At 42.9% G+C, this 14,054-nt stretch overlaps 1 protein-coding gene across 1 annotated transcript in view; it reads left to right on the top strand.

The window, feature by feature from the left end:
- map3k10 (mitogen-activated protein kinase kinase kinase 10) overlaps positions 1-7,942 on the top strand; it is a 29,753-nt gene extending 21,811 nt beyond the window's left edge. Inside the window, exons 4-11 of the mRNA XM_086125441.1 lie at positions 677-852; positions 1,017-1,263; positions 1,912-2,034; positions 2,664-2,802; positions 3,232-3,344; positions 3,409-3,716; positions 4,640-5,168; positions 5,921-7,942. Coding sequence (XP_085981567.1) covers positions 677-852; positions 1,017-1,263; positions 1,912-2,034; positions 2,664-2,802; positions 3,232-3,344; positions 3,409-3,716; positions 4,640-5,168; positions 5,921-6,315 — 2,030 coding nt within the window. The 3' untranslated portion in view covers positions 6,316-7,942. The remainder of the gene's footprint in view (positions 1-676; positions 853-1,016; positions 1,264-1,911; positions 2,035-2,663; positions 2,803-3,231; positions 3,345-3,408; positions 3,717-4,639; positions 5,169-5,920) is intronic.
- Positions 7,943-14,054: the final 6,112 nt, after the last annotated feature.

A 14,054-nucleotide genomic window follows, 5' to 3' on the forward strand; every position in this document is an offset into this window, starting at 1 on the left:
TGTCAGGTCCTTGTTTCTCCAGTCTCGCTTTCTTGTACTCATGTCTGTGTGGATCAACCGATAAATGAAGACGTCCACTCCATGCTAGAGTTCAGTGGGTCAGCATGACTTCAGTGAGGCGTTGGACAGATATCAGCAGATATGGGAAGGTGTGATGACAGTCATGTCGTGCGCGGTTCTGTCGGCTGAACTTGGCTCAGCATGGCCACCATATGTCCACTCTCTCTCACTTCCCCTCATTCCTGGAAAATACACTACATCACACCATCAGTGTCTGTTTTTTTACTTCCTCAGATACTCGCCAGTAGGATCGAACAATTGTGAGCACTAATCCATTATACTCAATATTGCGATTCATTATTTTGTATGTATCAATTTGGCAGAATTCATTGCTCTGTTTATCATAGCAAGTCGTCCAGGTCCCAAAGGAGCAAAGCAGCCCCACAGATCTTGTAGTCTACTTCACTTTGTCTGACAGCTACTTATGTGTTTTTTTTCCCCCTAACTTATCTGGTGCTGATCAGACTTGGGTGTGGACAGTTGTCCAAGAACTGTTTTTAATCACTTTGTTTCTGAGATATTACAGTTGAATCGATGATGAGGACAACCAAGACCAAAACTAGTTTAACACTTCTGACATGAGCTAATGCAGCTGTCCGTTTGTGTTGTTCCCCAGAGTGCTGGAGCCCGATCCCCCACAGCAGGCCCTCCTTTACCAGCATTCACCGGCGGCTGCTGGCTATCGAGCAGTCGGCCATGTTCCAGATGCCCCTGGAGTCCTTCCACTCCTTGCAGGAAGACTGGAGGCTGGAGATCCAGCAGATGTTTGACGAGCTGCGGGCCAAAGAGAAGGTGCAAAGCCCCCAAATCTCACCTTGGCAGTACAGTACATGCCTGAGGGAGGGGTGTTTCTAAAATTGTGAATCACCTCAGCAACAATCAGCAGGCGGATGTGTCGAAAGAGGCGTTAATGAAAGTGACACAAAAAAAAATGTCTCTCATGTCTCTCTCCCCAGGAGTTGAGGTCTTGGGAGGAGGCGCTCGCCCGAGCGGCTGAGGAGCAGCGAGAGCAGGAGGAGCAGCTGAGGAGGCGAGAGCAGGAGCTGGCCGAGCGCGAGATCGACATCGTGGAGCGCGAGCTTAACATCATCATCCACCAGATGTACCAGGAGAAGCCCAGAGTGAAGAAGAGGAAGGGACACTTCAAGAAGAGCAGACTGCTCAAGCTGTGCAGGGACGGCAACAGCATCAGCCTGCCCTCTGGTGGGTGCCACCATTTATTATATCCCGGCAGACAGCAATGTTTTGTGTTCTATGGGAATGATGTAAAGCAGCATCATTTAACATTTATTTTTCAATCAAACTCAATTACATCAAGAAAATCTCTCATGTTTTCTTATTTAATGGCAATAGTTACTTAATTACATTAAAAAAAATCTTATATTTTATTTCAACCTTAATATTTGCGATTTATTTTATTATACCGGTGCTAAGATATAAAACTGCATCTTTTCTAAAATTAATTGAAATGAAATTAAATGACATAAACATGCATGGCTAAATTCAATTACTTTATAGAAACATAAATGTCATTGTACTGAATGACAGCTTTCATATCCCATGAATGGTGTGGTTTACTCGATGTCCGCTGGTATCGGCTCGAGCTCCCTGAGACTTTAATGAGGAGGAACGCTACAGAAAATGGCTGGATATATGAATTTCATTTTTGTTCATGGCCGCCTTCTATTTTATTTCATCTTTTAGATAATATATGATACCGGTCTATACTGTATACAATTCTATTCACCATCTGTCACTGCAACACAACAAATAAAAAAAAGAAAATATCATACTCTCTTTCTGAAAAGTGCATCGTAACATGTTTCTTCATGTGCGTTCATGTGCTCAAAGGCTTCGAGCACAAGATCACGGTGCAGGCGTCCCCCAGCGTGGACAAGAGGAAGACACAGGGCAGTGAAAGCACCACGCCGCCCGCCAGCCCAGGCGTCATTCCTCGCCTTCGAGCCATACGATGTGAGAAACGAAACTACACTGTATACACTTCTTGCATGTCATAGAGCAGTGATTCTCAAACTATCTACAACCATACTTCAAAAAAAATACTCCCCAACTAATTATAGTATATATACTGTGGTGAGATAAAATAATGCAAAAAAAACCCCAAAGCAAAACAAGCAAACAAAAAAAAACAACCCCAACAACAAGTTTTGTTTCTATACTCAAAAAACAGTTGGGTCGAATATAACTCAATTTTTGTCAAAAATTTACCTTCGAAGGTCAATTTGACGCAACTGTCTGGGTTGTTCTGTGTAAAACCACCAAAAATTTGTGTACAAAACATCTCAGAAAGTTAGGTAACTTGTGAAAAATTTACACACTTTTTTTTTTTAACCCAAATTGGGTTCTTTTTCTTTTCTTTTTTTTTTAACCTTGTGTAAACAGTATATGTAGAATTTTTGTAAGCTACTGTAATGTCATGCACAGTTTACCTACAAATATATTGCACTTAACAGTTAAGTAAAACCTGAAGTGTTTTTGGACTCTAAAAACATTTTGGGTAAAGAAAAATAATCAAATTTGGGTAAAAGGGGACTGACCTACAACTCGGGTCAATTTGATTCAACTTTGTGTGATGGAGACAGTGACCCCAAGTGACAGCAGCAAGACATGGGGCCGCAGTGCAGTGTGCAAGAAAGAAGACATGTCGGCCGGCAAAAAGAAAGGACGCACATGGGGACCCAGCTCGACCCAACAGAGGGAGCGGGTCGGGGGAGAGGAGAAGTAGGTGGACTCAAGTATTTGGATGCACTGGATGTGAGAATAAAAGAACACTTCAATTTATTTTTCGCGGTGGACCGGTGGTCCAGTGGTTAGCTAATCGACCTCACAGTGTAGAGGTTGTGGGTTTGATCCCGGCTCCGGCCTTCCTGTGTGGGTTTTTTCTCCGGGTACTCCGATTTCCTCCCACATTCCAAAAACATCCATCACCGCTGATTGAATTATGTATATGATATTTAAACAATATTTTTGCTGTATTTCCAATTTATGTACAGTATTTATTTATTTATTTATCAGTTTATTGCCCAACTATCAACATTATTTCCAGAATACTGAAAAAGTGTAAAAGTCTCTCACTGTTTGTATATTGCGATCAAATTTAAATGAATGTACCGGTACTTGTTTTTCAAATTTTTTTTTCATTCTCTTCAGACTGAAATCACTAAGCGAGGGCTGCAAAGTGTGGTCATCCAGTGCTCCAAACCTGGGAAAATCCCCCAAGCACGCACCAATGACAGTGGGCTTCTCCAGCCTCAGTGAGATGGGTGAGTCGCTTATTTGATTTTAAACCAAGGTGCCCTCTCTCACATCCTCCATTTTGTCACTCAGAGGAGTGCTGCGAGTTGGAAGAATCGCCGGGTTCCCTGCAGCCCTCCGAGACTAGCAGCAACGGTGCGGCCGATGACTCGGGGTCCCTGTGGAGCGCCCCGGGTTCCGGCACAGCCACTGCCAATGTGGGCTCATCCAGCGCCAGCTCCACTCAGGGTTGCGTGGCAACGGCGGCCATGCTGAGCCACCATGACTCACTAAGACGCTGCGGCCAGAGGAAGAAGAGTGACATGCTGCTGTTGGGTTGTGCTTCGTTGCTGGCCTCGGTGGGTCTGGGCCAAGACCTGTTGCAGCTGGGCAGACTGCAGGTAAGGAATATACACGCATACATTGAGTTAATGTGAAAAGTCTACACACCGCTGTTGATTTTTTTTTTTAACAAAAAACATTTGAGTCGCTGATGCTGTAGTGGTGCACTCGCCTGACTTGTGTGCGGGCAGCGTGGGATCGGTTCCCACTCAGTGACGGTGTGGATGTGGGTTTGAATGGTCGTTTGCCTCTATGTGTGCGCTGCGACTGGCTGGCAACCACCTCAGGGTGTAGTCTGCCTTCCGCCTGTTGCTTATGCAAAAATATGTTGTTTAAAAACAAAACAGTTATAGATTAACAGCAAATGTACCAAACTTAAATGTTAAATACAACTGAACTGTACTTGGGCTGTGATTTGCATACCACATGTGGTAATGAAGAAGATAAAAATAGTAATAATGATGATAGGAATATTAATAACAGTCTGGGTAATCACAGAAAACAAATTTCGGTAAGGGCGGCCCGGTGGTCCAGTGGTTAGCGCGTCGACCACACAGTGCAGAGATTCAATTCCAGCTCCATCCTCCCTGTGTGGAGTTTGCATGTTCTCCCCGGGTCTGTGTGGGTTTTCTCCGGGTATTCCGGTTTCCTCCCACATTCCAAAAACTTGCATGGCAGGCTGATTGAACACTCGAAATTGTCCCTACGTGTGAGTGTGAGCGCGGATGGTTGTTCGTCTGTGTGTGCCCTGCGAATGGCTGACAACCGGTTCAGGGTGTCCCCCACCTACTGCCCGAAGACAGCTGGGACAGGCCCCAGCACCCTCAGCGACCCGTGTGAGGATAAGCGGATCGGAAAATGGATGGATGGAAATTTCTGTAATTTCTGATTGCATTGTATGCGGGTATGCGGTTGTACAGGCGCAGTATGGGGGATGACTGTTTTGAAAGTGAAGTTGCCATGTCTTGGTTGTCCTCGTCAGGTACTTCAGGACGAGCAGGATACAAGAGAGGAGCAGAGGAAGAAGAAGGAAAGTCTTTTCCAGCGCACGGGACGTTTCCGTCGCAGCACATCGCCCCCCAGCAGAAACCTCTCTTTGTCACTCTCCCGCCATCACGATTCCTCGCTGCCCTCCCTGGACCCTTCCCCGTCCATCACGCTGCTCTCCTTGTCCTCGCTGTCTGACTGTAATTCCACCAAGTCCCTCCTCCCCTCCGACCCGGACGACTACCCCTTGATGCCAGGCAAAATGCAGGCCCCGCCCCCGGCAGGCTCCTCCCTCAACCCGCTGCTGGACTTGCGGACAGAGAGTTTCAAGAAGGAGCCCAACCAGTCTCTCACACCCACCCACGTGTCCGCCGCCATGGCAGTCAACAGGGGGCACAGACGCACCCCATCCGACGGCGCCATACGACCCCGGGCGCAGACTCTTGTCCACCGCAGGACGCCGTCTGATGGAAGCGTGCCCATGCCCCCTCCGACAGGGGGACCTGTCATCAAAGCAAACAAAGGTGAGGTGCAAAGTTTAAGATATTTTCTTTTCCACTGAATAAATCCTGTGGGACATCTTGCTTTGTCTTACGGCAATGTGAGAATGGGATCTTCAAGAAAGAGACAGGAACAAGGTCTGCTTTCTTATTCTTGTTCGAAAACAAAAGATTACATGAGGTTATGATTGACATGGAATACATTTTGCAAATGTAAACAAATATGATTTTTCTAACAAATACCATATGGCTTCATGACTATGAGGGATGAGCGCGTACCAATACAGGTATGCTATGTCCGGCAAATATTTTAAGGTATCGGGTGTCGTTGATGCCGATGATACCGACCACCGATACTTCAAGAAAAGATAATTGAATGAGTAAGTCCTCCTCGCCAGTAGCTGGCGCTACACTGCAGCATTTTGACAATGGTGAATAGTCATCTGCGTCATTGTGTTCAATGAAATTTGATCTAATTTACTAGAGGTATTAGTACTCGGCATCGTGAGTACTAAAAGAGTAAATACAGTACTGGTATTGGTCTGAAAAAAAGTTGTATCGAACAGCCCAAATGATAATAAAAAATATGTTATGATAATGATGGTGTATATAAATGAAAATCTCAGACAGGGACAAGCAATGAAGAGAATGACATTGTATTGCAAAGCCCTAAATATCCAATAGGGCATTGAATGGTAATGTTATTCGAAAAATGAAAATGAAGTTGACCTGCTGTGCATGACTTGCAGTGCCTGCTTTGATTTGTGACGGTGCAGGTGTGCTGGATACCCTGGACATCCCTCGCTTGCCAGACCCCTCGGCCCACTTCTCCCTCCCCCAACGCCGAAAGGCCCCCGCGCCCCCCGTTCCCACTCCGGCCCCCCTCTGCCTCATCAGCCCCCTGGAGCGACCCAAGACACTTGAGTTCGCTGCCCGTCCCCGGCCAGCCCGGGCGCACACCGACCAATGGAAGCTGGGCTCTCTATCCGGGACCCTGAACTCCTCATCGGGTAGCGGCTGCAATGGCCCGCCGGGGTCGAGGGACGGCGGGAGCGGCGCCGCGCGGCCCAACCTGATGGACATGGATGTGGAGGGGCAGAGTTCGGACCACACGGTACCTCTGTGCGGGAAGATGCAGCCCGCCGCCCTCTGCGGGCAACAGTACACATAGCGACGGTCAGCACGCATTTTTTGTACCAAAAACGAGCGATGCTCACACTTACTGGAAGCCATCCCTTCTACTAAGGTGTGAAAACAACCCTTCATTCTCCCGACTAACTTAACTACCAGTTAAACGCCTCAAAAAGCCATTCTGACAACAAGTCAACTCACACTGCATCTGCTTGCGTCATTTCCACAGAAAACGCAACACTGAATTGTTCCTTTTCTTCATCCACGTGGCGTCTCTTTCCACATTCGCCTTCTCTGTGTTGTGCACCACCGACCGAAGGACTAGTTGCATCATAAAGCAAAAGCCCCCCCACCCGTCATGTCATGCAAGGGTGTGAAAAGGCGGTTCGTGCAATGTTCACCATGACTACTGGAGGGACACAACGGTCAACCACATTGAGCCACTGAAACCGAGAGTGGGCTGACTCCATTTTGGTCATTTTGCAGCAGAGTGATTTCAAATCTATCTATTTGTTGGACCTTTCCAGTGCAATGATTATCAATGATTATCACTCTCATTTGAATTCCTAATTCTGTTTTAATTTATAACACAGAATTTAAAACCCTGACATTTGCGTTAAACTCTGCCTTGAACCCCACATTTTAAACCTTTAGCCCATTCTAAAACCCTCAATTAGATTTTTTTTCTCCAACATACCTTAACACTAGTTTAAAATCCTAACCCAAATTTAAAACCATAATTTTGCCTTGATACCTCAGCGCCAGTTTGAAACCCTTGCATGCTAAAAATTGTGCTTTTCTTGTTTTCCCCAAAACAGATAACTTGTATAAAATGGCAAGTTTGCTATTAGACTAACGATGTGAGGAAAAAAAATGCTCATTATAGTATTACAAGAAAGAAGAAGTCATAATATTAAGAGAAAAAAATGGAGCATTTTACAGGAATCAAGTTGGAATGTTGTGGGGGAGAAAATCCAAAATCTACAAGAAAAATATCTAAATATAATTAGGGAACTGTTTTAATCATGTGCAAAATGTACTAAAAATAGTCCAGACAAATTTTCCTCTTTATTTTTTCAAAAACCCACCTCTTAAATTGACTTCTACTTCAGTTTGTAATTTTGGGCCTTTTTGACCCTTCACACCTACGGCCACCGCCCTGCTCCTTTTTCTCAAAATAGGTGGTGAAAGTCTCGGGCTGAATCTTTTCTTCTGTGCATCGCTTCACCTGACAGCATGGATTCATCATGACCCTTTGAGATAAATGCAACAAACAACTTCAACCTCACGAAACCGCTCCGAGCACCACAACCCGCATCGCACTCTCTTTGATTTCCCCCCCACCTCAGTCCCGTTTCAGTCCCAGTGGCACTTTCGGAGCCTTGTTGGTGGGCCACTTGCAGCTGACAAATCACTTTGGACTTGTTGCACTACTGCGCAAATAAAGGGATTGAGTGTGTTTGAGTGTGTGCGTGTTGTATGGGACAACCTCCTTGTGCTCATGAGTATTTATTAAGATTAAATTGTTCTTATCGGGTATAATTATTGTTCCAGTGCTTTTTTTTTCTTCCCGTGTACATATTTGTTAATACGGGCGTGAAATTGAGAACATAAATTGTCATGTAATGAACACTTGGTTGCAAGATGAATAAAAAGGAAGAAAGATTCTTCAGTGTCATTCATAAATGTTCTACCTTATAATGCAGACAGCTGCAAGAATATTTCCTGTTCTTTCATAATGTGTAGTACCACAAAGAGATGTCAGGGTGGCGCCAGTGTGTGCTATGAGGTCATGTTTTTCAATGTTATCAGGGGAAAAAGCGCTACGGGTACTTTGTATACAGTCTAGTGGAGCTGTGCCATTCACCGTAGTTAATATGTTAAACACTCGCCCATTTCAAAAATCTCAATTTGATTATTTATTTATTTATAATAACCTTAACCCGAGTTTAAAACCCAAACTCAAATTTAAAACCCTATTTTTGCCTTGATAGCTCAGGGCCAGTTTGAAACTCTTATCTTAAAACATTTACTTGAAACCATAACACTAGCTTGAAATTAAAGCCCCAACCCTACCTCAAAACCTTAATTTGAAACCCTGACAAAGGCTAGAAACCTTGTCTTGTAACCCCTAATTTTAACCCTTACTTAGAACCCTAAGCTTGTATACCAATTTGAATCCAAACTGAGATTGCGTTCTATCATTTCCCACGTGTTGCCACCGCCAATCATACGTCCTTCTAGACTCTGACCAGTTGCCTAGCAACCTGCTCACTTCCATGGTGACCCTAATAAAGGAAACTACAAAGAAAAGGATGGGGGACAAAAAAAGAAGGATGATCACGCCTGGAAATGGAAGAGAAGAGAAAAGAAAAAGACCATCACACACACACACACACACACACACACACACACACACACACACACACACACACACACACACACTCGTATGCACACAAAAGAAGCAACCCGAAGGGGCCTTGAAAACCAACCCGAAACCAGTCTTAACACTTCCTTTTGGAACCCTAACCAGAATTCACAACCCTAACACAGGTTTGAAACCCTACTCTTTGCTTTAAATCTGAACTCTGACCTTAAAACCCTGACCTTTAACCCAAACCTAGGCTTTAGAGTTTAACAACCCTTACCACACCCTAACCCCAACCCCGACCCTAAGCCCAATTCCACCCTAACTCCAACCCTAAAGCCAACCCTAACCCGGACCCCAACCATAACCACAACCCCAACTCAAACCCCTGACCCTTAACCAAAAAGCAACCCTCACCCTAAACCCTTACGCCCCAACCCCAACACTTAAGCCTCACCCAAACCTTACCCTAACCCGAACCCCAAACCCCGACCCGAGCCTCAAACCTTAACCCGAGGCCCTAACACTAACCCCTACCCCCTAACCGTAACTCCAAGCCCTAAACCCCAAACCTAACCTCAACACAGACCTTACCCTGACCCAAATCCCAAGTCCGAATCAGAATCCCTCATCCAAACCGTAACGCATGGGTGTCAAACTCAGGTCCTGGAGGGCCGCTGTCCTGCATGTTTTCCAAATCTCCCTGTTGCAACACACCTGATTCAAATGATCAGATCATCAGCAAGCTCTGCGGAAGCCTGACATGGAACCTGTTAATTTGAATCAGGTGTGTTGTTACATGGTCCTTTTTTGCTCCCCAAAATCGACCATGTATCAGAAGGCGTTTTTTGCCCCCCAAAAATGACCATGTACATATAGTAAGGCGTTTTTCGCTGAAAAAACGACCATGTATAGTAAGACGTTTTTTTGCCATAAAAAACGACCATTTATAGTAAGGCGTTTTTAGCCCAAAAAAGACGACCATGTATAGTTGGCCATTTTTAGCCGAAAATGATGACTCTGTATAGAAAGGCGGTTTTAGCACAAAAAAAATGACCGTGTATAGTAAGGCGTTTTTTCCGAAGAAAACAACCATGTATGGTAAGGCGTTTTTAGCCGGAAAAAAAAACGACCATGTATATATATAGGAAGGCGTTTTTAGCCCCAAAAAAAACGACCATGTATAGTAAGGCGTTTTTAGCCGAAAAAAAAAACGACCATGTATATATATAGGAAGGCGTTTTTAGCCAAAAATAAAGGACCATGTATAGTAAGGTGTTTTAACCGGAAAAAAATGATCATGTATAGTAAGGCGTTTTTAGCCGGAAAAAAAACGACCATGTATAGAAAGGCGTTTTAACCCGAATAAAACGACCATGTATAGTAAGACGTTTTTAGCCAAAAAAACCAACCATGTATAGTAAGGCGTTTTTAGCCGAAAAAAACCCGACCATGTGTAGTAAGGCGTTTTTAGCCGAAAAAACCCCCCACCATGTATAGTAAGGCGTTTTTTGCCCCAAAAAACGACCATGTATCGTAAGGTGTTTTTAGCCGGAAAAAACGACCATGTATAGTAAGGCGTTTTTAGCCCAAAAAAAGACCATGTACAGTAAGGCGTTTTTAGCCGAAAAAAACGACCATGTATAGTAAGGCGTTTTCTGCCAAAAAATGCGACCATGTATATATAGTAAGGCGTTTTTAGCCGAAAAAAACGACCATGTATAGTAAGGCGTTTTTAGCCGGAAAAAAAACGACCACGTCTAGAAAGGCGTTTTAACCTGAATAAAACTACCATGTATAGTAAGGCGTTTTTTTCCCCAAAAAACGACCATGTATAGTAAGGCATTTTTGGCCGAAAAAAACCGACCATGTATAGTCAGGCGTTTTTAGCCCAAAAAAAACGACCATGTATAGTAAGGCGTTTTTAGCCCCAAAAAACGACCATGTATAGTAAGGCGTTTTAGCCCAAAAAAACGACCATGTATAGTAAGGCGTTTTAACCCGAAAAAAATGACCATGTATAGTAAGACGTTTTTAGCCGAAAAAACCGACCATGTATAGTACGGCGTTTTAGCCCAAAAAAACGACCATGTATAGTATGGCGTTTTTGGCCGAAAAAAAAAACTACCATGTATATAGTAAGGCGGTTTTAGCCGAAAAAAAAACCCGACCATGTATAGTAAGGCATTTTTGGCCGAAAAAAAACGACCATGTATAGTCAGGCGTTTTTAGCCCAAAAAAAACGACCCTGTATAGTAAGGCGTTTTTAGCCCAAAAAAACCCCCACCATGTATAGTCAGACGTTTTTGGCCCCAAAAAAAACGACCATGTATAGTAAGGCGTTTTTAGCCAAAAAAAAGACCATGTACAGTAAGGCGTTTTTAGCCGAAAAAAACGACCATGTATAGTGAGGCGTTTTCTGCCAAAAAATGCGACCATGTATATATAGTAAGGCGTTTTTAGCCGAAAAAACAACCATGTATAGTAAGGCGTTTTTAGCCAAAAAAACCGACCATGTATAGTAAGGCGTTTTTAGCCGAAAAAAACGACCATGTATAGTAAGTATTTTTTTGCCAAAAAAAGCGACCATGTATATATAGTAAGGCGTTTTTAGCCGAAAAAAACGACCATGTATAGTAAGGCGTTTTTAGCCGGAAAAAAAACGACCACGTCTAGAAAGGCGTTTTAACCCGAATAAAACTACCATGTATAGTAAGGCGTTTTTTGCCCCAAAAAACGACCATGTATAGTAAGGCATTTTTGGCCGAAAAAAAACGACCATGTATAGTCAGGCGTTTTTAGCCCAAAAAAAACGACCATGTATAGTAAGGCGTTTTTAGCCCCAAAAAACGACCATGTATAGTAAGGCGTTTTAACCCGAAAAAAACGACCATGTATAGTAAGACGTTTTTAGCCGAAAAAACCGACCATGTATAGTACGGCGTTTTAGCCCAAAAAAACGACCATGTATAGTATGGCGTTTTTGGCCGAAAAAAAAAACTACCATGTATATAGTAAGGCGGTTTTAGCCGAAAAAACCCCCGACCATGTATAGTAAGGCATTTTTGGCCGAAAAAAAAACGACCATGTATAGTCAGGCGTTTTTAGCCCAAAAAAAAACGACCATGTATAGTAAGGCGTTTTTAGCCAAAATAAACAACCATGTATAGTAAGGCGTTTTTAGCCCAACAAAACGACCCTGTATAGTAAGGCGTTTTTAGCCCAAAAAAAAACGACCAAGTATAGTAAGACGTTTTTGGCCCCAAAAAAAACGACCATGTATAGTAAGGCGTTTTTAGCCCAAAAAAAAAAACGACCATGTATAGTAAGGCATTTTTAGCCGAAAAAAAACGACCATGTAATATAGTACGGCGTTTTTTGCCCCAAAAAACGACCATGTATAGTAAGGCGTTTTAGCCAAAAAAAACGACCATGTATAGTAAGGCGTTTTTAGCCTAAAAAAACGACCATGTATAGTAAGGCGTTTTAGCCAAAAAAAACGACCATGTATAGTAAGGCGTTTTTAGCCAAAATAAACAACCATGTGTAGTAAGGCGTTTTAGCCCAAAAAACCGACCATGTATAGTAAGGCGTTTTTAGCCGAAAAAAACGACCATGTATAGTAAGGCGTTTTTAGCCCGAAAAAAAACGACCACGTCTAGAAAGGCGTTTTAACCCGAATAAAACGACCATGTATAGTAAGGCGTTTTTTGCCCCAAAAAACGACCATGTATAGTAAGGCGTTTTTAGCCTAAAAAAACGACCATGTATAGTAAGGCGTTTTAGCCCAAAAAAACGACCCTGTATAGTAAGGCGTTTTTAGCCCCAAAAAAAACGACCATGTATAGTAAGGCGTTTTTAGCCCAAAAAAAAAACGACCATGTATAGTAAGGCATTTTTAGCCGAAAAAAAACGACCATGTAATATAGTACGGCGTTTTTTGCCCCAAAAAACGACCATGTATAGTAAGGCGTTTTTAGCCTAAAAAAACGACCATGTATAGTAAGGCGTTTTAGCCAAAAAAAACGACCATGTATAGTAAGGCGTTTTAACCCGAAAAAAACGACCATGTATAGTAAGGCGTTTTCTGCCAAAAAATGCGACCATGTATATATAGTAAGGCGTTTTTAGCCGAAAAAACGACCATGTGTAGTAAGGCGTTTTAGCCCAAAAAACCGACCATGTATAGTAAGGCGTTTTTAGCCGAAAAAAACGACCATGTATAGTAAGGCGTTTTTAGCCCGAAAAAAAACGACCACGTCTAGAAAGGCGTTTTAACCCGAATAAAACGACCATGTATAGTAAGGCGTTTTTTGCCCCAAAAAACGACCATGTATAGTAAGGCGTTTTTAGCCTAAAAAAACGACCATGTATAGTAAGGCGTTTTAGCCCAAAAAAACGACCATGTATAGTAAGGCGTTTTAACCCGAAAAAAACGACCATGTATAGTAAGACGTTTTTAGCCGAAAAAACCGACCATGTATAGTAAGGCGTTTTAGCCCAAAAAAACCACCATGTATAGTAAGGCGTTTTTAGCCCAAAAAAACCACCATGTATAGTAAGGCGTTTTTGACCGAAAAAAATGACCATGTAATGTAAGGCGTTTTTAGCCGGAAAAAAAACGACCATGTATAGTAAGGCGTTTTAGCCCAAAAAAACGACCCTGTATAGTAAGGCGTTTTTAGCCCAAAAAAAAAACGACCAAGTATAGTAAGACGTTTTTGGCCCCAAAAAAAACGACCATGTATAGTAAGGCGTTTTTAGCCCAAAAAAAAAACGACCATGTATAGTAAGGCATTTTTAGCCGAAAAAAAACGACCATGTAATATAGTACGGCGTTTTTTGCCCCAAAAAACGACCATGTATAGTAAGGCGTTTTTAGCCTAAAAAAACGACCATGTATAGTAAGGCGTTTTAGCCCAAAAAAACGACCATGTATAGTAAGGCGTTTTAACCCGAAAAAAACGACCATGTATAGTAAGGCGTTTTTAGCCCAAAAAAAGACCATGTACAGTAAGGCGTTTTTAGCCGAAAAAAAACGACCATGTATAGTAAGGCGTTTTCTGCCAAAAAATGCGACCATGTATATATAGTAAGGCGTTTTTAGCCGAAAAAACGACCATGTGTAGTAAGGCGTTTTAGCCCAAAAAACCGACCATGTATAGTAAGGCGTTTTTAGCCGAAAAAAACGACCATGTATAGTAAGGCGTTTTTAGCCCGAAAAAAAACGACCACGTCTAGAAAGGCGTTTTAACCCGAATAAAACGACCATGTATAGTAAGGCGTTTTTTGCCCCAAAAAACGACCATGTATAGTAAGGCGTTTTTAGCCTAAAAAAACGACCATGTATAGTAAGGCGTTTTAGCCCAAAAAAACGACCATGTATAGTAAGGCGTTTTAACCCGAAAAAA

The sequence above is a fragment of the Hippocampus guttulatus genome, chromosome 12 (assembly GCF_054856545.1).
Source record: "Hippocampus guttulatus isolate MCC_2025c chromosome 12, RoL_Hgut_1.0, whole genome shotgun sequence".
Classification (NCBI taxonomy): Eukaryota; Metazoa; Chordata; class Actinopteri; order Syngnathiformes; family Syngnathidae; genus Hippocampus; species Hippocampus guttulatus.